This window comes from Hetaerina americana, unplaced genomic scaffold (assembly GCF_022747635.1).
Source record: "Hetaerina americana unplaced genomic scaffold, ioHetAmer1.1.p SCAF_1, whole genome shotgun sequence".
NCBI classification, from domain to species: Eukaryota; Metazoa; Arthropoda; class Insecta; order Odonata; family Calopterygidae; genus Hetaerina; species Hetaerina americana.
In genome coordinates, this window is record NW_027286069.1 from 71,765,654 (window position 1) to 71,789,181 (window position 23,528).

Consider the following 23,528-nt stretch of genomic DNA (forward strand, 5'->3'; position numbering starts at 1 on the left):
CCCTAAATCCTCCGACCCCTCATCACTCCCACACCCACCCCGCCCACATCCTTTTTCACCCTCTCCTGCCCCTTTTCTTATCCCACAGGCACCACTTCTCCCGCCCATCCTGCAGCATCTTTGCAGCACCCCCTTCTCCCTCTTCCTTCCTCCCTTTCCGAGTGGGCGTCGTGGGTGGGTGCGAGAGGTTGGGGAAACCCACGACTTTTGGGAAAGGGATTACTTTATCTCTCAACTCCATTTTATCCTCTTCTCTCCCTGTAACAACTTTTATGCTGCTTTCTTCTTCTGTTATTCGTTATGTTCTCTTGGTGCCTTGCAAGTACGATTGTGTCACAGTTTGTTTTCTTCTAGTGTATTCTTCATGTAGGGTTTTTCTCAGGTTTCTGGCACCCCTCCTCATCAAATAGAGCTTTTCCCGAGTGAGGGTTTTTTTCGGGGTAGTCAACCACAATTCTCGTTGCCTTTTCTTGAGAAATATTTTGCATTAATGCTGATCACAAACAGTACGATTTTTTCTGTTTTTTTTCTTTTCAATTATTCCTGAGACTATTTCCATTATATTCTTCATGTTAGGACGGAGGGTAAGGTAAATGGAGAGAACATATGGTCACGTTTATATCCACTTTTGAAGCTCCGTTTTATTTATACCTTCCTTTTCTGTTTTCACTTTACCCTCTCTCTCAACCTCGTACGCATGCATAAACTCACACGTCTGCTTCCCTGTCGAAAGTTTCTCCCTCTCTTGGGCCGTGTACATTGTCTCCCCAAATTCTCTTGCTTCGAGCGAAGCTGTTGTGAAGTCCTTCCCCATCCTCCGTCGTAATCTCTCGTCTCTCTCCTCCACTCTCCGTGATGATTTTATTCATTTCAGTCCCCCGTGTTTACCCATCGAGTGTCTCTCCGTCCATCTTCATTCTACCTTTCCGTCCAATATCTTCTTTCATCGTCCGTTGTAAATTCATAAATAGTGCATAGCCTTGTCTTGCCCTCTATCTCCCCTTCCAACACCGAACCGTTAAGTGAGCGAGTAGAGCGAGTGAAAACACATCACCAAAACCCATCCAGTACGTTTTTAAAGAAGGTCGTTTCTTTTTATCATCGTGGCTGGCGGTTTAATGGCAATCGGGTTCCACCTCTGCCTGGATCCCTCGTTTTCGGCCGGGGTTCCGGGAATTAATTATCGCCCGCGTTCGGGGACCAGAACTGAAAACCAAGCGGTCACTCTTTGATTTTTCACCCCGGTGTCAATGATTTATTCTCGCAATAAGAGCGTGATGCATCTTCAAGACGACTCACTTCTAAGTGATCTTCATGTCTCACTTATTTTTCCCGCATCCTCTCTTCCTTGCTCTGCTAGTCTCAACCTTAGCCTTCATCAAAGCGTTAGTAAAACTGTAAACGAAGACCTTATTTCCACTTTCACTTTTATGACAGAATTTCGTCCACGTGATGCTGAATTTATGTCCAAGTTCACATCATTAAGTTGCTCGAGATAAGAGCATTACGTGCCTCCCTTTTATTTATAACGTCGCCCTCACTCTACGTATTCAGTTCCACCCCGCCCCCTAAACGGTCGTTTTAATGCGGTGGCTGTTTACGCGGAAGGGGTTCGAAATAAAAGTGACTTTCCTATGGATGGTGCGTCATCTCTCCCGTAATGCCAATCCCGCCCTTGTTGATTTACCGCCTTGATTGTTTCGATCCCTCCCTTGGCCCATGGGGATATGTGGCAGGCGTGAGAGTGTTCGGAATTTTATTATTCAGTCCAAGTTCCTGGGGCTTCCTCTCATTTTCCCAGCTATGTTATGTGAGCGCCCACTCTTGGGTTTGGTGTGGAAAAATTTCCAAATTTGCTTGAACTTACGTCGAGTTTGCATGCCATTCGAAATACGTGTTCTGAATGATATCTCAAAAATACTTTAACGCCTTAATCATATTGGGTACTCCATGTTGCGGAGAGGTGATATTTTCATTCGTTCGCCGAAAGCTTATTTTGATGTTCGAAAATTCTAAACTGAATTCCCAAAGAAGGAGAGCACCTAACAGCACTAAACCTTTTAATCACAAATATTTGTAAGTTAAATTGTTCAAATTGTATTCTGGCTACCAAACCTGACAATTATACCGATCTCGGTACTTTTTCAACAAATTATTCCGCTGTCCCTTAATGGGAAATTTTTACGAATGCAATTTTTTTCACTTCTTTCTGCAGCAGCTTTTTGAATACAGTTACGTTTGATAATCTCCAAATGTTACCCTCACTTGTATGGGTACGGATCAGCATTCGCACGAAGAAAAAACCCCTGCAGTACTTCTCTTTTGGCTTTTTCTTGTGTGTGCTGCATCTTTTGTTCCCATTGGTTTTACATAAAGATTACTCTCAGCCTTAATTATTGTCAATAATCGAACCAGTGCACCTAATTAATAAAAGTATGAATATGAAATGGATCTTATGCATGGCATGCCAATGTTTCCTTGCGTTGATCATTTTATTTGTATTTTTAGCCTCATAAATTTAGCATGAAGTGCATTTTTGTGCCATTAATAATAGGATAAGGCTTTATCTGCAAATGCTGAGGAATCCTTCTTACTTGAGGAATGAGAATTAGAGGTGGGAATCCTGTTTTGGTTGATGAACCGTATTTTAATAATTAAATTTTAAATGTCTTTTGAATACAGTTATCAATTTTTTCAATGGCATGTTTTTTCTAGATCTTTGTCCCGCCGTTTAAACCTCTTTCCTCCTTATACTCTATTGTCTTTCCTCTTGATATAAAGAGTGCTTTCTTCGGGATGCTGTCAAATACAGTATATATGGCGCTAAGTTTCACCATATTGAAGAGTTTTTCAATTTAGCGAGGAAATAACTTTTGTTGTTATACTCTTTCGAGCTCTGCGAGTTTTTTTACAGTTCATTTTACGCACATTTTGCTTGCAATGCTAACAATGAAAGAGAAAAACACACACTCCCTTGTCTCTATGAGCCGTAGAATTCCTCTTCAATGAAGCGTGGTCACGGAGCACTTGGCTTCGCATTCCTTCCATTCCCATGGGCATCACGTGACCTTTGGTTGGAATTCACTTACCGTTATACCCAGACCGGATAGGAATATATGGGAACGTTTATTTTGGCAAGTTCTATTTTCACCTGAATAGTTTATGACGGCACTGAAATTTTATCATGAAACTAATTCGAGCATGCTTAAACAGTATATCATCGTAATCTTGTAGCGAATCCTATGCACATTCTAATTAATGCAATGTAAATACTTATTAATGAACTGTCTTGTTAAAAGAACTTCCTCAAATTTGTCGTCAATGGTTATGCTTGCATCAACTAAACCAACTATTTTTGGACCGTAATTTTCTAGGACCTCATATCTTCTGAAAACAATTGCTTTAAGTTATTTGATTAGATTCCGATGCAACTAAATGATGGACCTGATGTTTCCATTTGTAAGCAAACTGCTTTTCAAAGAGCTTATCATGCATTGTAAATATATTATTTTTCAATCAAATTTTGTTATTGATGCAAGTGATCTTCTAAGTCTTATCAAGCCACCTTGAATTTTCAGAGTTCTATTTCATAATTCAACTTCACTTTCAGATTGATTATCACCATTTTGTGTGCATTTAAATTGTCTTTAGTAAGTTGAATCTGACATCATTGAAAAAAGTTAAATATTATAATTTTTAATGCGCGTTTTATAATTTCACTTCATTAGTTGAACAAAAAGATTCATATCAATCAATTTGAGAATTTGCGAGTGTAGTTTCAGCCGATTATGCTGTTTTTAACATTGGGTGGTAATCACCTGGTTAACCACTCGATCTGAGCTCATGTTCATAGGAAGTTTCGTATATTTCACTTTAAAATGCGCTGTACGGCAGTAATTGCTTAGTAACTCATCCTCAAAAGTGACGCTTGACTCCCATTATAGGTCGAAATATTTTAGAAAGAGATAATCACACGTCAAGGGATGGCGAGAGATGAATAGAGCGTGAGCAATTGAGAACCTAGTCAGTTTATTTGCGGCACAGTCAGGATATTTCCCGGAAGTGTCACATCCTTGTCCCATTTCTTTGGCATCCAGGAATAATCATTACGCGAACACCCGCCACTGGACTGTATTACGCAAACGTCTAAGGGACATAGGGAGAGAATACTTTGCCACTGTCGTCCACATGGCAGCGAATTATCATCTTCTTTCCCACTCACACAAAGAGTGTGGCCCGAGCCATATTCCACGAGCAGTTTGAAGATGAAATTCTATTTCTGCCATAATTCATCGTTTCTTGGGCTCCATGCTTTCCATGAGAGACGGAAAATTCGAGCAAAGAGGATCATGAGAGAAAACCTCGTCTCCGAATATTACATTGCTGGTTTTTTCAAAATATTTTCTACAGCTGACACCCAAGGAATTTTCGTAATTAAACATGCTTGCCATACAAACATTTTTGGGATTTTTCGCGTTTATTGAATAATTCTTGCAGTCATTTAAATTACGAAATAGGCTTTTCAATGGCCTCTTCCGTTATTATTATTATTTTTCAAATTTCATGGTGCATTGTATTTTGACCCGTTAACGTATTTTACCGTGAAGGGTACTCGAGTTCTTGTGAAGCAGTTATATGTATTGAAACTTCTTGACAGAGTGCTCTTTGAGTTACTAAGCCCGTCTCATTCTCCTTGTTGTGTAAAATTGGATATTGAAATTAGAATTTGTGTCCATTAAATCTTCAAGTTCCTCAGCTATATCCATTATCGTGAAAGGAGCGATGCTGGCCACTAGGTCCTTAAGTTCAAAACCGTCTCATTATTTACCGTTTTCCGAGAAAGACTTTTCAATTATTTCAACATACATTTGTTGTCGACCTGCTTTCATCAAATCTTAATTCCATTCCTTTCCTCATCGCGGGAACTCTCTAATGTGTGCTTGGGAGATATTATATTCAACTTTTTTAACAATCTTATAGCAAATAAGTATGTTTTGAAAATAAAAAAAATGGCGTATTCACTGACGTACGGATGAACTACTGGGGACTCAGCCATTTGACCACAGTTGCGTGTGATTTAAGCGTAAATAATGAAAAATCATGCAATTGATCGGAGAAATGGTAGAGATGAGAAGATAGCCATATGGAAACGATCTTGGGATGGATGATGATCCTCGGGCTGATGATGTTTGCGAGCCTTTCGTGTGGTCGACACGCTTGCTTCGTGTGGTGACGTGATACTCAGAAATAGCAGCGTCGCGACTCTCATTTCACCATTCCTGTGTCGATTTTCTGTCAAAAAACCGTATGAAATGATGCTGCATTTACGTCAACGCAGTCCCTTAGATTACCTCAGTAGGTTTTGTTGTTTTCGTCTTTTAACTAAAATCTGTCTTTGACCGATGAGACTGCCACTAATATTTTTTTGTTTTATGATTGAACTGTTTTGTGTTGAAATTTGATTCATGTTCCATTGTATGTGGGTTTACATTCATTTAATTTTCATCGAACCCCGTCCTACCATATTATATATTTACAGAGTTAGATTAAATGATGAATTTATCAGTAATATTAATATTCCTTTTTAGCCTCCTTGCGTGTAGTTACTCGATACCGCAGGGATATCGGTGCTCCACTGCGCCCTATGACTTTATGTGACCAAAGCCCCGTTCCCGGTCCAGATGACATCTTGGGGTCAAACTCGGAAATCTCGTCGCAATTAGAGGATGTTCGAGCTGTAGTACCGAATCGCTTAAGGGAAATCAACCTTTGATTGCAATAATCAACGCAAAGATGAGTGTTTTACTCTAATGCCATCTCATTGGATTTAGCATTGGAAAGGTGTGAATAGGGATTTAATAATGCAAATATTATGATGAGGGCCTTCCCATCTCGAAATAGGGAATTTCCCGCATAAATAGAGATAGAATAGCACGGAAAAGAATAGCAGGAGGGAGGTTCTAAACATTTTTTTCTTCAGAAAAGCACGTTTCATATTCCCCTCCACGACGGGAGGGGGCCCCTCTCGTGCCAGACCGCTGATTCAAACGAGTCCATCGTCCGCCCTGGGGAGGACACCTTCACCGCACGCGCAAACGCACGCGCACTCATCGATGCTTTCGCTCCCCAGCGCCGGACGCCGCGGCCGGACTCCCGTCTCCCCTTCCTACCCGGCGGCACTGTCCCTGGGGAGGAAGGGCAGAGGAAGTCCGGCCTCCACGCCTCCATAGGAGGGCAACTCGACGGGTGCAGGACATCACACGTGACGGCGTCGTAACTCGTGTGCGAGTACACCGGACCCGAGCCCTCGCGGCTGAGTTTCTGAGATGTTGAAAAGTGGAGAGATATTCCATGAATTAGCTCACCCTGGGTATTCTAGGCCGTGCAAATCCCTTGCATATAATCGATAATGCTGTTTCCAAGAGTCGCTCTCATTCATTTTTCCGAACACGCAAGACACGCCTCTCCACCCACCCACCTGCTACGCCCCCTTCCTCACGCCGTCGCCTTCCGCCCCCGCGCAGTCTTCTTCCCCCCTCAGGGTCACCGACCGGCGGCGGTTCAAGCTCCTCGTTCTCGCCCACCCCTACGCCTCGCCTCCCTCCATTCCCTCTCTTTCTTCCTCCCCGCCAATCCATCCTTTCTTCCCTTTGAAAACATTTTCGACTGCCGTCACAGTCGTCCTCGGTGTCATATCGAACGGGGTGGGTAAAGGAATCGGGCATGACGGAATCGACAGTCACCCCACCGCCCTCCGTCCGTCCCCTTCGCGGGCCGAGTGATATAACGGAAAGGGTGTCGAAGAGAGTGCGTGGAACATGATCGAAATGTCGCCGTGTTGATGATCGCGGAGTTGTGCGTCCGCCTTTTTTCAACTTTTTACGGCGAGTGCAAAAGGATTGTGGCGATAATCCGGCTGCCCGCGATCGAAGTCATTTCCTGGGTCGGTAAAAACGTCATTCGGTAAGTTTTGCGGGGCTCGTCGGGGAGAATGGCCGTGCGATGACGCAATCGAGTGTTCAAAGTGCAGCGCCCCTGGAGGATTTGACCATGGCAAAAGGAATGCCAAATGATTGAATCCGCGTTCAAACCGTCGTCTTTAGTATACATTTACTGTCGTAGCGATTTCCGAGTACCGTTCTTTTATATTTTTTCTTCGCGGAATTTGTATTAACTCCTTGTCCGTGCATATGCCAAGCATTTCTTGATAAGAAATCACTACTATAGGAAATATTTCTGCAGGAACCCTTCAGCGCGTCATAAGTTCTCACTTTATAACTCAAATCATGGGCCTAGCAACAGTGATAGGAACTATTTGTCCCAGCTGAAATTGATGGCAGGTTGTTTACGTTTCCGTAATTCATACCCTTTGCCTCCTCATTCTGACCAGTTGTAATTTACATTATTTCCTTTCCCTCCATTGCCATCGCTCTGTCAGAATGCTCGGTTCAATCCCCTCGTTTCTCTATTTCAAGCCCCTGCGACAAACCCTTTAGCATGGGGAGAAGAATAAATGAATTATTCCCTTAGTCGGGACAAGGGGAATATATTTTTTTCAATTTTTTTGTAAACACGTCAGTCGCCTGATTGAATGGTTGGGGAAAGGGAGCGAATTAGAGGGCCAAAGTGATTTATGTCTGGTTTTAAAGCCACTCGCTCGCACTCCGACCCTACCACCCCTGATCGCCACTTTCCTGAACGCTTTATATTTTTTTCTCGTCCCTCCTCCACAATTTTCGACCAATGTCTGATACTCCGAGGGCAATTCGTCTCCAAACCATTCCTCCTCTCTCTCTCTCCTTCTCTTTCCAGACCTTGTCGTCCTTAAGTGACGGCGCCGTAATTAGGGACCCTTTCTCTTTGGGCCAGGACCTTCCACCACCCGGGAAAGAGAGGGAATCGTATTCCGTTTAAGATCTGTTTATGTCGGGAATGGAATCGGCGGTTGTTGACGCGACAGGGGCGGACGGTGACGAAAACCAAAGACGTTGACGTCCGCCGTCTAGTCAGCAGAAAGGTCACCTTTTCACAATCAACGGGAGGAATAGGGCCTGGGACTGCCGACCACTAAACAGCCACACGAAGCACAGGCTTCATAATTTGCTTACGAATTGCAGGTTGTGACCTTATTATCTGCATTTTTCAACTCCGGTCTATCTTCTGTTAGGAAAAATTTCCTGAGGACTCTTTCTCGAAGGGTCTCCAGTTTAAGTTGCACAGACTGGATTGAAGTAATGTTAAATCGTCCTTGGTGCTTAGCGACGTCACGGCTATTAAATAATTAGCTCTACTCCCATTGGTGGGCTTGACCTGTAGTGACGGGAAAACTGAACCTTTGCAAAGGTTATTGAGAAGTCAGTCAACGACACCGTCATCGTTCGTTAGTCATGAATAACCCATTGCCACCCGTTGGTGCCCTGTGGACTGAACTCCCAACTGTGGTATTTACACCTAGCTCTCAGAGTACGGGCGAACTGAGGACCGACTGCTTGCAATGGTTTTCTGTTTTAATCGAAAAAGTCATTTTTCGGTTCGTATTTGTAACACAGGAGCTAGCCACATACACTGACCACTTCGGATAGATCATCCACCATTGCTTTAAGCCAAGCCTGCGAAAGTGCGCAACATAATCTATAATGGATATAGGATGTCAACCGAGGATACCTACAAAATTTTCGTCGGGTGGCATGCATAGAGCGTAATGGAATGGAAACACGGCTACTTGTAAACGGTATTGCAGAATGATAACAATAAGGCGGCTCTCGAACGAAATGGAAATTGTACGCTGTTGGTCAAACAGTCCACTTCCGTCCCTTGTCGAGTGCTGTTTCAGTCTCCTCGTGTAATCCATCTTCGCCTCCTTCTAAGAGGATAATGCGAATCGACCCACCGCCCATTGTTTGAAATCTAAAAGCTAGGATGTCAAATTGTGTTGGGGATAATGGGGAAAAGCGAACAAAATATCGATTTTTCTCTAGTCAATGCGAAGCAGAAACCAGCTTATTCATAATAATCAGTAGAGCAACGTGAAATCCTCTGATTAGTCAGAATTTGTCATTTCCCCAGCTGCGTGGAATGGGCTCACATTATGCAGATTCGTCCAGTTTTTATTTCTATGGCAGCACTTTTGAATTAATTGAAATTTGCATTCAGATTGTATCCTGAAATACTTCAAGGACCAGCATATTGGAGAAGTATTTGAAATATTATCATTGTTATACAAAAATAATATGTGTTTTCGGTATCAATTCAATGTTAATAAAGAAATAACCTCTTCCGCTATTTTTCGATGACTTCGTGTCACATTAAATTAGCTCGTCGTTCATAGCTGGCGTGTTGCTGCGTGACTACCACGATGCCTCTCTACTTTCAAATGTCACGGTCAGTGGCGCGTGGGAAAATGTTAATAAATAAGGTGAGAAACTAGAGACGGCGGGCAACTTGCTTCAAGCAAAAACGTCAGACTATCCTCGGAATTTATCCCCCGATACGATGGGGTTTGTGCATTAAATTGTTACTCTCTTTCGTGGTCGAAACACCGGGAGGGATTCAGTAGAATATGTAAATATGTAAATTAGAAAATATGTAAATTAGGGTTTGTAATTCAACCCCGGCTGGCCAAATTGGAATGATATAATTAAGAGAGGCTTCATCAGATATTTACCTGCTTTCTAGTATTAATTCCACCGTATTCCTTTTAAGATCATGATTTTCTTGGCCAGCGACGAAGGCATTCGTGATGCTCTCAAAGGCTAGCAAGTAGTTAACAAATTATTTGCATTAGAAAGCTTCAGGAGCCTTAGAATTTTTGTAAGTGCTTTTACATATCTTCCTTGTCGAAATAAGAACAAATTAATGTATTCCAGACTCCTTTACTCAAATATTTTACTTTGGCTTTTTTTGCGTTCCTTTTCGAAATATCCATTTTTTTAGACATTCGTATACCACTTTCACCAAACAATTATTTATCTCCCATGAATGAAAATCCATATTGAAACAGGCCCGCTAGTTATTTATCTTAGAAATTTTGTGTCGTCATTGGAGGGAGTGTAGCTGCTTGCGTGTATCATTGTTAAAACGAGCCTCATCAAAATGTTGTTTTTGGTCATAATTTAAATAAATTACAACTATTTTAAGAGCTATAAGCACATATTAAAATTTGTCTGCACAAAAAAAAGAAATGCGTGGTGTTGAAAGGAATTGGAGAAATCAAAAATCCGCACGATTCCCATATAACGCTTGGAACAATAAATTATATGGAATCTCTTGGAATCCAGAGCGAAAGGTATGATGAACGACGGCTGCCTTGTCCGGAATTTCTGGCTCGGTTGGAATTTTGATACCTGACTCTTCGGTGTGTCTCGCAAAAACTGCGTGCGAATGAAGTGTGGTGCTATACTATCTTTTGTTCTCCCCTTCGGGTTCATTCATTACACCTTGTTATGGTGTCATTTCTTCAATTTCGCATTTGTCATCTTGTATGCAAACATACATACCTGTACGACAAAAATGTTTTCATGATTTCACCGATTTCCAACGACCTCATAGGTTGCATAATAACTTGAGCATTACTAAGTGAAAATTTCGGAGTTCCATTATTGTGAAAAGATGGAACTTCAAACGCATTAAGTGTGAAAATTAATATTTTAATCATTTTTAGTTACTGGATTCTTCATTAGTTAGAACACATAGAGGGTTTCGGAATACATGTATTTTTTTCACAGCCGATCGCCAGTGGTTATCGCTTGATCACTAGGATCTTCATATCTCGCCCAGTTTCACGCAGAGCGGTCCACCAAAGTTTACACAACATTCGTGCCTGAGGCTGGATTCAAACTCTCGACATTTGCGTTAGGAAAAGAGAAGAGGTTTTTCCAAATAGGCTAACCAGTTTGGTTTGGGAATTTGGCTCCAGTGCACTCACTTTTGCGGCAAGTCTTTAATGGAAAATGACCGAATTTCATTGAAATTTCCCGCGTTCTGGGCACGATTCAAATGCCTATGCCATTTAAAAAGTTTCCAAACGATACTTAGGGAGCAAATACCCTCGTATACGGGTTGTCGTAAAATTACAAAGGGTCTTGAATGACATGCAAAAGATAGGATCCCTGGATCCATTGACGGGTGCGGATGAGATAACTTTGAATATTCATCCAATGAAACGTCGCTCCAATTCCCCGCGGCGCGACTGACATTTCCGTCGAGCGGGGGATTCTCATCTGCTTGGTCGATATCGAAGTTGTTTTCGGTGGATTGCATTCGTTCGAAATCTCCTTCCCGGGCCATGGTCTATTCAGCGGGGATATCGTGTTCCATTATCGATCATAAGCGGTCTCAACCTCCCGTCTCCCTCACTCTCTCTTCGTAACTCCCCCTCATTCGCCCGCAGCACTCAGTGCACTTGCGAAGTTGACCTTTTACATCATTCCAGCAACTCCTTCCACTTCTTCCTTCATCGTCCCTTTCCCCCAATCTCCTCTCCCTCCTCCACAACTCCCTCCGAACCCGAATCCTCCTCCGCCCTCCTTCCACTCCTCCCCACATGCCGTCTTGTCTTCGCTGGCTGGAGAAATGATCCCCCTCGGGACTCGGCGATTTGTGGTCGGATTTGCGAATGGTGAAGACGCGGTGAGGGGGGCATACACCTCGCACGTGTATGCTAATGTACCCCATAACCCTGAACCGGTCAAATCCAACTTGCTCGATCATCTGTCCCCCGCTCCCCGGAGATTACGCTCTCTCCCGCGACACTTATTTACATTTCCCGCCCATATTTTCTGGATATCTCCCATGAGCACGTGGTCTTTGTCTCGTCTGCGAGCGTTAGTAGATTGGAGGAAGGATGAGGAAGAAAAAGAAGGATTATAGGCTTAAAAATGGAATCGCTTCTATTCTCCAGACGCAATTCTGAGGGGATAAGTGCCGGAGAGTAATTTCATCGAAATAATCGTCGAAGATATTTTTTTCCATAAATTAAATTCTTAAGAATGCCATTAAATTAACATTTCTTGGGGGGAAATCTGTCTCCCAAACTATTTGATGAGAACGAGCTCCTACTTCTACCCGAAACACTATTTAAAGTGAATTTACTTTTTCCTTCGTAGCTGATAATTCCGGATTTATCAGTGGTGTATTTATTCGTGCCGAATTATTGACAGTCCAAAAGATGAAATTGAATGAATAGACCACGAATATGACTGAATAAATTTTTACATAGATCTCTTAGGTGAAATTTAGTTGCACAGGACAGGTAGTTGGACATTATGTCTCTTAAACATTTCATGTCTAAGACATCACGAAAATCAGATAGCCACTTCTTCACACAAGACAGAATATAAAGTGCAAATAAGCCATATTAAATTTGACTTGTGAAAAAATATGGATGAGATAAGATTTGTTTTTTTCGTTAAAATTTGTCGTCTCATTCTTCCTCATTAATCATTTAGGAATTAAGACTCCGCTCCCTTTTGCTTATTATATGGTAATCACCATCATTTCAATAAGTGGTGGTGCAGGAAGTAGCAGCCCTGTGCTCTATCCACTGGACTACTACGTCCCCCATATGATAATAAAATTCAAAGAATTAATAAACGAGGGTGATCTGAAAAGTTTCCGACCTCAAAAATTTCAGAAAAAATGTCTTTTAAAAAATGTCGGAGACTTTTCAGACCACCCTCGTATTATACATGTATACTATATGCTATGCATTCTAATATTTCTTAAAACCACAAATAATATCTTTTCATAATCAAGATACTTTAAAGTGCCTATTAATTTGTAAAACAAATGGTAAAATTATTACTGAAGTGCCATTTGCTAGGATTCATTTACATTGCATGTTTAGCTGTAAAATGCGATGGTTGGAAATTTATTCCTAATTTTAGTTCATCGTCCAATTTAAAACACTCTAATTGGCCACCAGTCACTCAACTTGTAAACTCGTCAAGAAAAAGTCAAATAATGGAATTTAATATTCCCTCAATCTTAATTAATTCCATTGGTGTTTTGATTCTTAAATTTTGTAATTATAATATTTTTCTAAAAATTAAATGATTGCTGATCCAATTTTATACGTGTCTTTCGCTGTTGGCCTAATTTCTAACATCCCGGGTTCATTGAAACTCAAATATGAAAAAGTTTAAGTTATGAAAATATGCTTATGAATGCTCGACATATTAATAAATTGCGACGTCCTTTCTTTTTTGTTTAATTCATACGCTCCGAATAAATGAAGAAGTAATATGTTTCGTAAATGTGCGAATTAGATGCTCGCTCATTCGCTTTGTAAGAAACGAATCAAAAGCCATATTTAGTTGAAGAAATTCAATTGAACTTGAAATTTAAATCAATTTTGGCAGCATGGTAGCCTACTAGAGCTCTTGTTTACCACCCAGCGTCGAATTCCTTGCCCAACCGCAAGTATAATCCTATTTATTCCATTTTATGATTACTATAACGCAGTGGGAGATCGCAGGTGGCACAGGGAAAGGAATCAACCCAGCCGCGTCAACGTGTAAATTTCACACACGCAGCAATGCTACAGCCAACATGTACTCTTCTAGCCGGCAGCCGCGAATTCGACGCTGCTTTTGCGCGCACCGCGGCCTCATTTCTCTCCATTCGCCGTGCAATTGAGTGCCCGTCTCCCGTTTTCACCTCGCCGCCCCCACCCTTCCATTGTTGTGGAGGTGCGTGTCCCATTATCGCCGTGATTTCCCCTCTCATTCTACTTCTCCCCCCTCCTGCATTCTTGCATCCATTAATTCACTTCCGCCCCGTGACGTGGACATCCTTCCTAGCTGACCCTCTCCCGCCCCCACTCCCTCATTTTCTTCCCCGCTCCCCCTCCCGTTCTCCACTCCATACATGACGCCACTGAGATCAAAACAGGTGTGGGCCCACACGGATTCCAGCCGGGTGACGTCACAATGATTGTCGTTCGCCTGGCGTTTCGTTACATTCGAATACGTACGGGAAATCCGTCCTCGGAATGGTTCGAATCCGATTTTCACCGACTGCATATCGACATAAGTAAACGGAATGCTTAGTGATTGAGGTTGGCCTTAAAGTGTTTACATCGGGCTGCAATTTTAAGTAAATGTCGAAGAAGTGCCGTTACGTAGGCATGTAGATACATATGGAGAATCTAATTCCATATCGAAATATCTCATGCAAATATAATGCATAGAAATTATCTAATAGGTGTGTGGTTATAGGTATTTATTCTATGAAAGTCTAACTGGTGTGATTAATAAATCAAACGAAGAAGCGAGATTGCGTCAGCCAACACAAATATAAATAGACGCACATTAAAGGAAACACGTATTTTCCGAGTTTTCGTTGGCACAACCACCTTCATCTGCGGGGAAGAGTTCCCTCTGTCCGCGGAAGAAGGTGGGTTGTGCCAACGAAAATTCGGAAAATACGTTTGAGTGCCCTTTTTTATGTCTCTGTTCATATTTGTGTTGGCTAACGCCACCTTTCTCCTTCGTTTGATTTACTATTATAATTGGCGGCATATTCCCCCTTCGATTATGGAAGATATTAATGAAGGGATAGAATTTAGATGATTTCGATGTGTATTATATTGAGGGTCTAATGGAAAATGATAAATTGCACAAGAGGTGGATTCCTCAGTCTATCTCTTAGCGTTGGTGGAAAACTTTATTTCGGACGATGCATGGCGGCGTTATCAGCCCCACCGTTAGCCGGAGGTGGTTTTTTTATGTTTGCATTCTTTTAATTTCTGCCAAATATTTGCCTATAACTACTTGCGCTCGACTTTAGTGAACTTGTAGCTTATGTATCCGATTCTACCGAATGTTGTATAAAATAAAATATATTATGAATTTAGCCGCAACAATTCAACGGAGACCAAACACTATACCATCATACCACATTCAATGACCTGAAACAGATAATGGAATAGAGTACTGGCTTTATGGCCGTACATAATAAAAATCGGGTCGCCGACACTGTCGTGGTGGGCGAGTTCGATATATTTTCATGGGAATGTGGAATTGGTCCCGCCTTACATCTTCCACTCCACTGGTGAACGCTATGGTCTCTTCCGTTACGAATGAAACAAGTCTCTGCTGCTGGTTTACTACAGCAACCCACTCAAGAACGTAACTTTAATATATATTTTTTTTGTCTTGATGTCATATGGGCACGATATCAATAAAATTTAATTGAGCTCTTATACAAACTACCGTCAACTTTATTCTAACATTTATGTTAAGGCAGCTGATTATCTACACGCTGTGCTTGTTTTTTGTCAGCCGCTTTTGCATGTTTTAATGGTGAAAAGCATTACTAAGTGGTCAACTTCGCTTAACTTGCCAACTTTCAGCATCAAAAGTTGTTTAACGAATATTGAAAGCCATGTTTTTCCGTGCATATTGGAGCTTATTTCAACTTCCAAGCAATCGCCTTGCCCTCGAGTCAGCAGATTAATGCTACCCAGTCTGCTAATCATGTAATCATTGCAAAAATAATTTTTACGGTTTTCATTCAGTAAGGCTGGATCTTCTATTACACCCTTCATGGTGTGAAATAGAAAATTTACATATCTTCGTTTAAATGCTGAAGAAATCATTGAGAACATGGCCAGAATAATATTGTTTCAATTTGTAAATCAGTAATAACATAACGATTGCAATATTCACACCTCTAAGTTCACGAGAACTGTGCATGTTCTTTGGAAAAAGAAAATCATTGTTTTCAGTTACGACGTGGCCATATATAGTATCATAGAGTACACAACTTTTGTTGAGCAATGGTTGTTGTTGGGGAAGTGCGGTGTAAATCGGTACATGCGCAGCTAGAAATGCTGGGGAGTGGGCCGTAATCTCTTCGTTTCCCGTTTTGTGCGGACATCATTTCATCAGGGGGATTGTTTTGAATATTTTAGTCTCAATGCTGTCAGCGATATTGGCCGCGATGCGGGTGTGTTGAAAATATAATGGCTATTGGCAACTTGAAAAAGCGTTGTTCACTCTGTTGCTACCTCGACGGCTAAAATTTTGCCTTTAATTGTGAATGTTATTCTGTAATATAAATAATTACTGTAGAATTTTGATTATATTTTTAGTTTATTGATGTAATTTGAAACCTTAAATGTTCACTTCGTTTAATTGCACACTGAAATCATAACCATTGTTATTCGTGATTGTATTAATGTGTTCCTTCATTTTTAATTTTTGAAACTAACATTTTCTTTCTCTTCTCTTTTTAGCACCGGGAAACGGCTTGGATCAAATGCCTTAGCAAGGTAAAACATGACATCATTTGGATCATTTACGGTTGTATGTAATCCTAGTTTTCTGTAATATATAGTATTAAATCCAGTAATGGGGTACTCTACATAAACACATGTTGATGGACGTCGATTAATTGATTTCCTATAAGACAAGTTTATGTGGTTTTATAAATACATAATTTATATTATATTACAAATAATCATATACAGGGTTCGTCCGGAAAATAAGTGTACTGAGCTCAGGAAAAAAAATTTATTACACTTTTACATATCTTAAGCTAATATTCCTCAAAATAGGACCCTTGTGAGTCGATACACTTGTTCCAGCGGCGTTCCCATTCCTGGAACGCTCCCGCGAAGGCATCATCGCGAACCTCTCGAAGACACGTCGTCACGGCCTCTTTGACGGCGTCCAAAGTCCCGTATCGCGTTCCTTTCAAACTCCTCTTTATCTTCGGGAACAGAAAGAAGTCCGGTGGTGCCAAGTCCGGGCTGTAGGGCGGGTGCGGCAGCGTTGCCACGCCGTGCTTGGCCAAGAAGTCCGACACGACAAGCGCGGTGTGAGACGGCGCATTGTCGTGATGCAGCCGCCAGATGTTTTTGATCGCTGGCCGGACGCGGGCGACTCGTTTTCGAAGCCTGTCGAGCACTTGGACGTAAAATGCAGCATTTACAGTTTGTCTTTCAGGTACAAATTCGTAGTGGACGACTCCCCGTTTGTCAAAAAAGACAATGAGCATCGCCTTGATCCGAGATTTGCTCATGCGAGCTTTCTTTTGACGGGGTGATGATGGGGTGCCACTCCGCACTTTGTCTCTTCGACTCGGGGTCGTACTCAAAGATCCACGTCTCGTCACCCGAAACAACGTTCTCTAAAAAATGTGGATCATTTTTGCAGTGATCCGCAAGTTGTGTCGCGATTTCCAAACGATTGAGTCTTTAATCATCACTGAGCACTTTCGGCACCAACTTTGCACAAATTTTTCGCATCTGTAATTGCTCCCTAATAATCTCGTGCACTATTGTTTTTGGCACATTACACTGCTCTGCTATCATCCGAACACTAAGACGACGATCAGAGTTCAGTACATCGCGAACTTTTCGCACATTTTCGTCGGTGAGTGTCGTTGATGGGCGTCCAGGCCGTGGTTCGTCGTCGACCTCTTCTCTGCCCTCCACGAACATCTTGTGCCACCGAAAGATCATGTTTCTGGACATGGCTGACTCCCCGTAAGCCTGGTTAATCATACCGACAGTTTCGGTAGACGATTTCCCAAGCTTTACCGCAAATTTAATGGAATAACGCTGCTCCAAAAACTTCGGCATCGCGTTCCGTGACGTGGGTCGAGCGTGGAGGTTCGCGTTAACAGAGCTCCTCACTACACCACAGCTCAGAGCCGACTGCCTTTTTCAGCGTCGCTTGCCAACATACCCCCCTCCAATCGCAGCCCGTCGGAGCGGTGCTGGGCGCGCCTGGAGCGGCGGGAAAAAATCAGTACACTTATTTTCCGGACGAACCCTATATATATATATATATATATATATATATATATATATATATATATATATATATATATATATATATATATATATATATATATATATATATATATATATATATATATATATAACATGCATATGATATATGTATAAATATTAAAATATATAATATTCAAATTGCCTTGTTGGATATGAGGGGCAAGTTATAAACTGGTTTTGTAAGTAATTAGTCACTACAGTTACTCCTTTTGAAGATCCATTTGCTTATTACCACGTGCATGGAAATCTTTTTAAGTACGGTGGGTACAATGCCTTTAAAAATGGCGTAAGAGAGCATTGCCGTCCGAAGTGGTCATTATCAAATAATAAATCTCCCTAACGGCTTTATTTCTGTACCTGATATGGCGCGAAGCCTGCGAAATAAGCATATAAAAAAATATCGCACATACCCTACACTGAATTACGTGGAATCATCATTTCAACTGGAACGCTCCCCGAGACCTCGGCGTTAAAAAATATCCACTGGGCTAGTTAGTGCGATTGTTTCGCTCGCGGGTATTTTGCATCGCCATTCCGAAGCAAAAGTGCACTGTTCCCTATCTTCTGTTGTTTATTTCCCTAATAATCTGCTTAAGGGAAAGGGTCGTCAAAGTCATAATCCTCTTTGCTCCCCGGCACCCTCGTCTCTTCGGCTCCGCCGGTGAAACCCCCCTTCACCGCCCTTTTATGATTTTTTGGATTCGACGTGTTTCTGGCCCGATTCCAAAATCCAAAGAGTACACTCGTGCTCAGGAAGCCCTCACGTTTGCCTTCAGTTGCATGAATTGCTATCGTCTAATCAAATAAACGTGTGTGACCGGCGTATTCTAGCAGTGCGGCGAGACTGCAGACCGAACTACTCCATCCCTTTTCATCGCCACTAACGACAACATACGTGACGTGGAGAAGGTACAGGCGGCCTCTGGCGGTTCCCCTCCCTCAAAACGAGGTAAATCGTCGGAAAAATACTAGTAAAGAGTGAGATATTCCTCTGCATCGTGGGAGGATGATTGAAACGAACGGGCAGTTTTAAAAACGACCGCGGGTAATACCATGACGGAATCATTAACGCCGTCGCCCTTAGATTTTCTTTCTCATGCGAGAGATGAAGAGGAGGAAAAATCATTTGACCGATTAAGAGTGCGGGCCCTTTACGCTGATAATCTCTCGCATTTTTCAGGAAACAATGACGAAAAGGACTAACTAAATTCAGGGCCCGTTGGCCGTGAATTTAGTCATTAAAGATCCGTTTGTTGATTATATACTTTCAGTGTTTGGAAATGCTTCCACGACAGGTTTTCGTAAAAGTCACTGTGTTAGATCTGTCCCACATTTTTCTGTCATAGTTAAGGAACTCTCTCCTAATATAATGGCCCCAAAATTAAAATTTTCGAATTCAGTACCTAATTTAAAACAGAAATGGGGCAATGGTTTTGGGACAACTAAGCCCGGATTAATATAGTTTATAAATTATCCGCATTCTTAAGTATTTGCCCAGTTTTTACGTGGGGCATAAAGTTAACTGAAATGTTCCATTCTCAAAATGTAATTCGGTCGCCCCTTATATTTCCTCGTGCAGTTTTAGTGACAAAGACAATTTTGGATTGTCACCCTCCCCTATTCTATTCTAACCGTTCATATAAAACTAGGATCCTAGGTAAAAGCTGATTTAGGAGTATTCCAAGGTAGTAACATGCGTTGTAACATGTAGTGCGGATTTCCTACCGACAATGCTAATAATTTTTGCGCATTTCGTGGGTCTTACCAAATTCAAGCGTTGTTTGTTATTTTGATCTTCGCATTCGCGACTTTAGTTTTAATTTCGTTATTATGAAATCAAGGTAAAGGGGAAACTGTCTTGTACTGCGTTGGAACTTTGTGATGTAGAATAGTTCTATGCACTCTTTTTATCTTCTGAATCATATTTACGATTAACTCTCAAATGTGCTCGACGGCTCAATCAAAAATCAATTAGTACAGCATTTTGAGTCATATTTCAATTTGTATTAATTTTTTAATAAATCGAATCATATGCATACTTGATTTTGATTAATTGCGATATCGTTCCTGGGAAAAAATGGCCATATTTCACAAAAATAGCATAATTATCTCGGAATTAGGTGACATCAATCAATACACCGAAAATACTAACTGGCGTTGAGTGATGAACTCATTCGGAATTACCAAAGTTTTTTCATTATGATAACAGAACAAATCTGATTGTGAGAAAACAATAAGTCGGCAATTAATTCATCTGATAAAAGTTTGGCATTAATGCAAATCGTTGTCATTAATAAATGACAGTGCATGGATATAATACGTGTATTTAAATCACTCCCTCTAAATATACCGGATTTTGAATTAAATATACTACAATATTGAAAAATCGTTCTGAAGTAAGGATTTAAAACGGAATAATTCATTAAAATGTGATTGAATTTAATGGATTAGTTATTACGGTAATTAGTTTGAATATTAATTTGTATTGCATCGTTCTAGAATACTCAGTTATACCTGCTACAGCGAATTTCACATTGGGCCATGCAATAAAGACGTCGGCAGTTTGAGCCATTTTGGCTTCTTTTTCGTTCACTGGAGAGTTGAAATAAAAAAATATTGATTAATTATTCTATGAGAAACTGTGGGTTATGCCAAAATGTCTAGATGCATAACCTGGGGGATTGCCAATAATAGAGAGCCTCCTTCCATCCGACCGTCAGATTACGACTTATTTCTTTCGTGACGGGGTCTCTTGTAAATGGTGGCATGGGATTGCACAAGTCTGCATAAGTTCTGAACACAACTACTTTTAGGTATCCGCTTTTGTAGTTATAAAAATTTCCCGAACGGAACACGTGTGGGCAGGGTTTATTTAGAATTACTTGACTGCACTACTTGATCGTTTTTTAGTCGCTCAAATGTGTGTCTCTGTAATATACACCCAACAACATTTGATCAGCCCGAAGGTTGGCTTGTTAGGTTAGTATACCTATGATGTATGAAATTCGTGCATACAGGTTAGCGGAACCAGTTCCTTTCCCAATGTCGTCTCTGGTTTGCGAGAAAAATCACGTAACTTGGGTAAAGCTGGGGTTGTCCACCTATACACGAAAAGGAGCCCTCCGGTCAGTAGACGAACGCCGCACCCGGTGTCGTTTTTAGGAAATAAATTTAGAAAATAGCACGTTTCAGATACCGAAACAAACGCAGCATGTATGTACTCTTGCACGGTTAGTGTGCTTTCGCGGCTCTGCTTTTCATTCGACCGCTCACGCGCCGGGAAATGAGAGTTAACGTTCTCAGAGATCTCTACATCGATACTATATAAATGGCTAATTAATGCGCGGAGGAAAGAAATGTTCTCATGGGAATGTTGTTTGTCAGTTAATATTTTTATTTTTTCAGTGAAACCGAGTTCAGATGTCCTCATTAAGTGGGAATGAAACATTCTTTCAATGAACGAAAAGTAAATGAATAGAAAGTCACAATTCTATTATTTATTAAAATACTTTTTACTTTTAAATGATTTTGACTGCACTCTAACAGCCCTGCAAAATAAGTCCGAGCATTTTTGAAATCATAGTAATGACTGTATAAGCTAAGCAAAGACATTAGATTCTGGTAAAAAGCAAAAATGTTTAACACCATGCGTGAATGTTTAATTCTCTGCCTTATCCTTGGATGACGTTCTTTGATGAAAGCTGTATTTTAGGAATACTATATATTTGGAATTATTTTAAGTTGAATCCTGCAGCATGACGGAATAAAATTCCTTTGGTATTTTATAAAGAAATACGACTACTAAGTGCAGTCAACGTTCGGGATAAATGGTCTGATTAAAATAATAAAATGGATAAGTACGTAGGTTTTTTTTCTCCCTTTGTATATGTGGGTTTACTGGAAACAATTGAATGCATCGAGCGATAGCTTCGATGTCCATGGTTTTTATTTAATTCACAGCATGTCTTGATACTGCTGGATGGTTGTATCGTCAATGCCAATCGATGGGATAATTCATTAAACATTTTACTTAAATGATTTTTGCTGAAGCTACTGTTTTACTGTGCCGTTTCTTGTTTTAGATTTATTACTTAAAAATGACTACGGACGTAAATTTAGTTCCCGATCATGATTAGATTTTATATTACGTTTTAACCAACATGTTTATATCTGAAAAAACCGAGACGTGCGTGAAAATCTCTATTTGCCTTGGAATGAGTGCTTGGATGTGTAGGTAAAGGGAAATTCTGTTATTGAGAATTTAAAAGTTGCCACTGTTGTTTCTCTCTGTTTTTAAAATATCCTCTATGTATTAAAATATCGAAACATTATAATTATTCACTCATGTCATATGTTTTGGTTTCTTAATGTAGTCAGCTGTATCGCAGTTCCAGCTTCAACTCATCATCATCTGGACGAGGTAGTGGAAGTGGGGTGTCAGCTGGCGAGGGGAACTGCGATGAGATGCTATTCCCAGAAGACCCTTCCTCGCTCGAGGAAGGAGTCCTTGACCTCAACCACAAGGTGAGAAACTTACGAAGTCGTACTTTTACTTTCATGCCTCTAAGACTAAGATCGTAGCAAAAACCATATTGTTGATGGTTCAATACAAACCAATTATTTCCATTTGCTGGTATTCCACGAGTTAATAGGCACTCGTAGCAGATAGTAGGCACATTGGAACAATTAATTTGATTGTTTCAATAATAGTCTGTTGAGCCTAGGTATTCTACATGATTTTAAGCTGGAACAAATTATTTGTCCTATCAGAAAATACTGTGTGCAACAGATGAACCCATGCCTTTGATTCCCTAAATAGTTTAATGAGCTGCAATATTGGAAATGTAATTCACACAATCTTAAGGATAAAGAAAATTGTGTGAGAGTGAATCCAATAGGCATTGAGGTGGTACTTCATCACTGCATATCATGATATCCAGTGAACTCTGCCCAGGCAACTGAAGTGTTGCACATTAATACTAATCTTTGGTATTAAATACCTTGTTGTTTGACATTCAAAAGTACAAGACGCATTTATTTACTTGATTTTTTGTGCCTGGATTTTTCTGAGAGGATTTTATTTAGTAAATTTCACTTGCATTAAACATGCTGGATGAAGAATATTAAATAACTTACGCAGGCATAAATGAGATATGCCAGATGCTATTATGATTAGAAATAAAGGTTTGGTCCATTAGGTTCAATATGTCAAATTAAGCCCCAGTGTAGCACCTTTTTTATACATTATTAATTGCAAATTAAATGCAAAACAATAGGTTCAATAGTTGAATAAATACAGCAGAATATGGGAAGTGTGTATTTTCTAAATTATGGTTTGTGCAAATGAGTTCAAATTAATAAAGTAAACAGATATTAATCCTGTCCAATGATTTTGAAAGAAATGTGACACTCAATAATTCTCCTCAAAAATGCACATTTCATAATGATATAGTGTAGTTTTGCTGCTGGCTAACACACCTTCCAGCAAAGTAGATATATGGATATTAATAATGGTTATATTTATTGATTATTTTTATTCAAATTTTGAGAAATTAATAAAGTAGCTCAAGAATGCATTTTGCAAAATTTGATATCAACTTCAACCTGCAATCAATTATTCTGGTTTTATGCATTTCATATTTATTTACCTCAACGCCCTAAAAAGGTCAACCTCAAACACTAAAAGTCTGGAAAAAAGTATTTTTCCCTGGAATTTCTCTACAAAGAA

The 23,528-nt window shown here is 40.5% G+C and overlaps 1 protein-coding gene across 1 annotated transcript in view; it reads left to right on the forward strand.

Annotated features, from left to right (window-relative positions):
- LOC139692954 (rab11 family-interacting protein 4B-like) overlaps positions 1–23,528 on the forward strand; it is a 295,511-nt gene that overhangs the window by 204,552 nt on the left and 67,431 nt on the right. The window contains exons 6-7 of the mRNA XM_071591271.1: positions 16,238–16,273; positions 22,174–22,324. Of these exons, the coding sequence (XP_071447372.1) occupies positions 16,238–16,273; positions 22,174–22,324 (187 nt within the window). The remainder of the gene's footprint in view (positions 1–16,237; positions 16,274–22,173; positions 22,325–23,528) is intronic.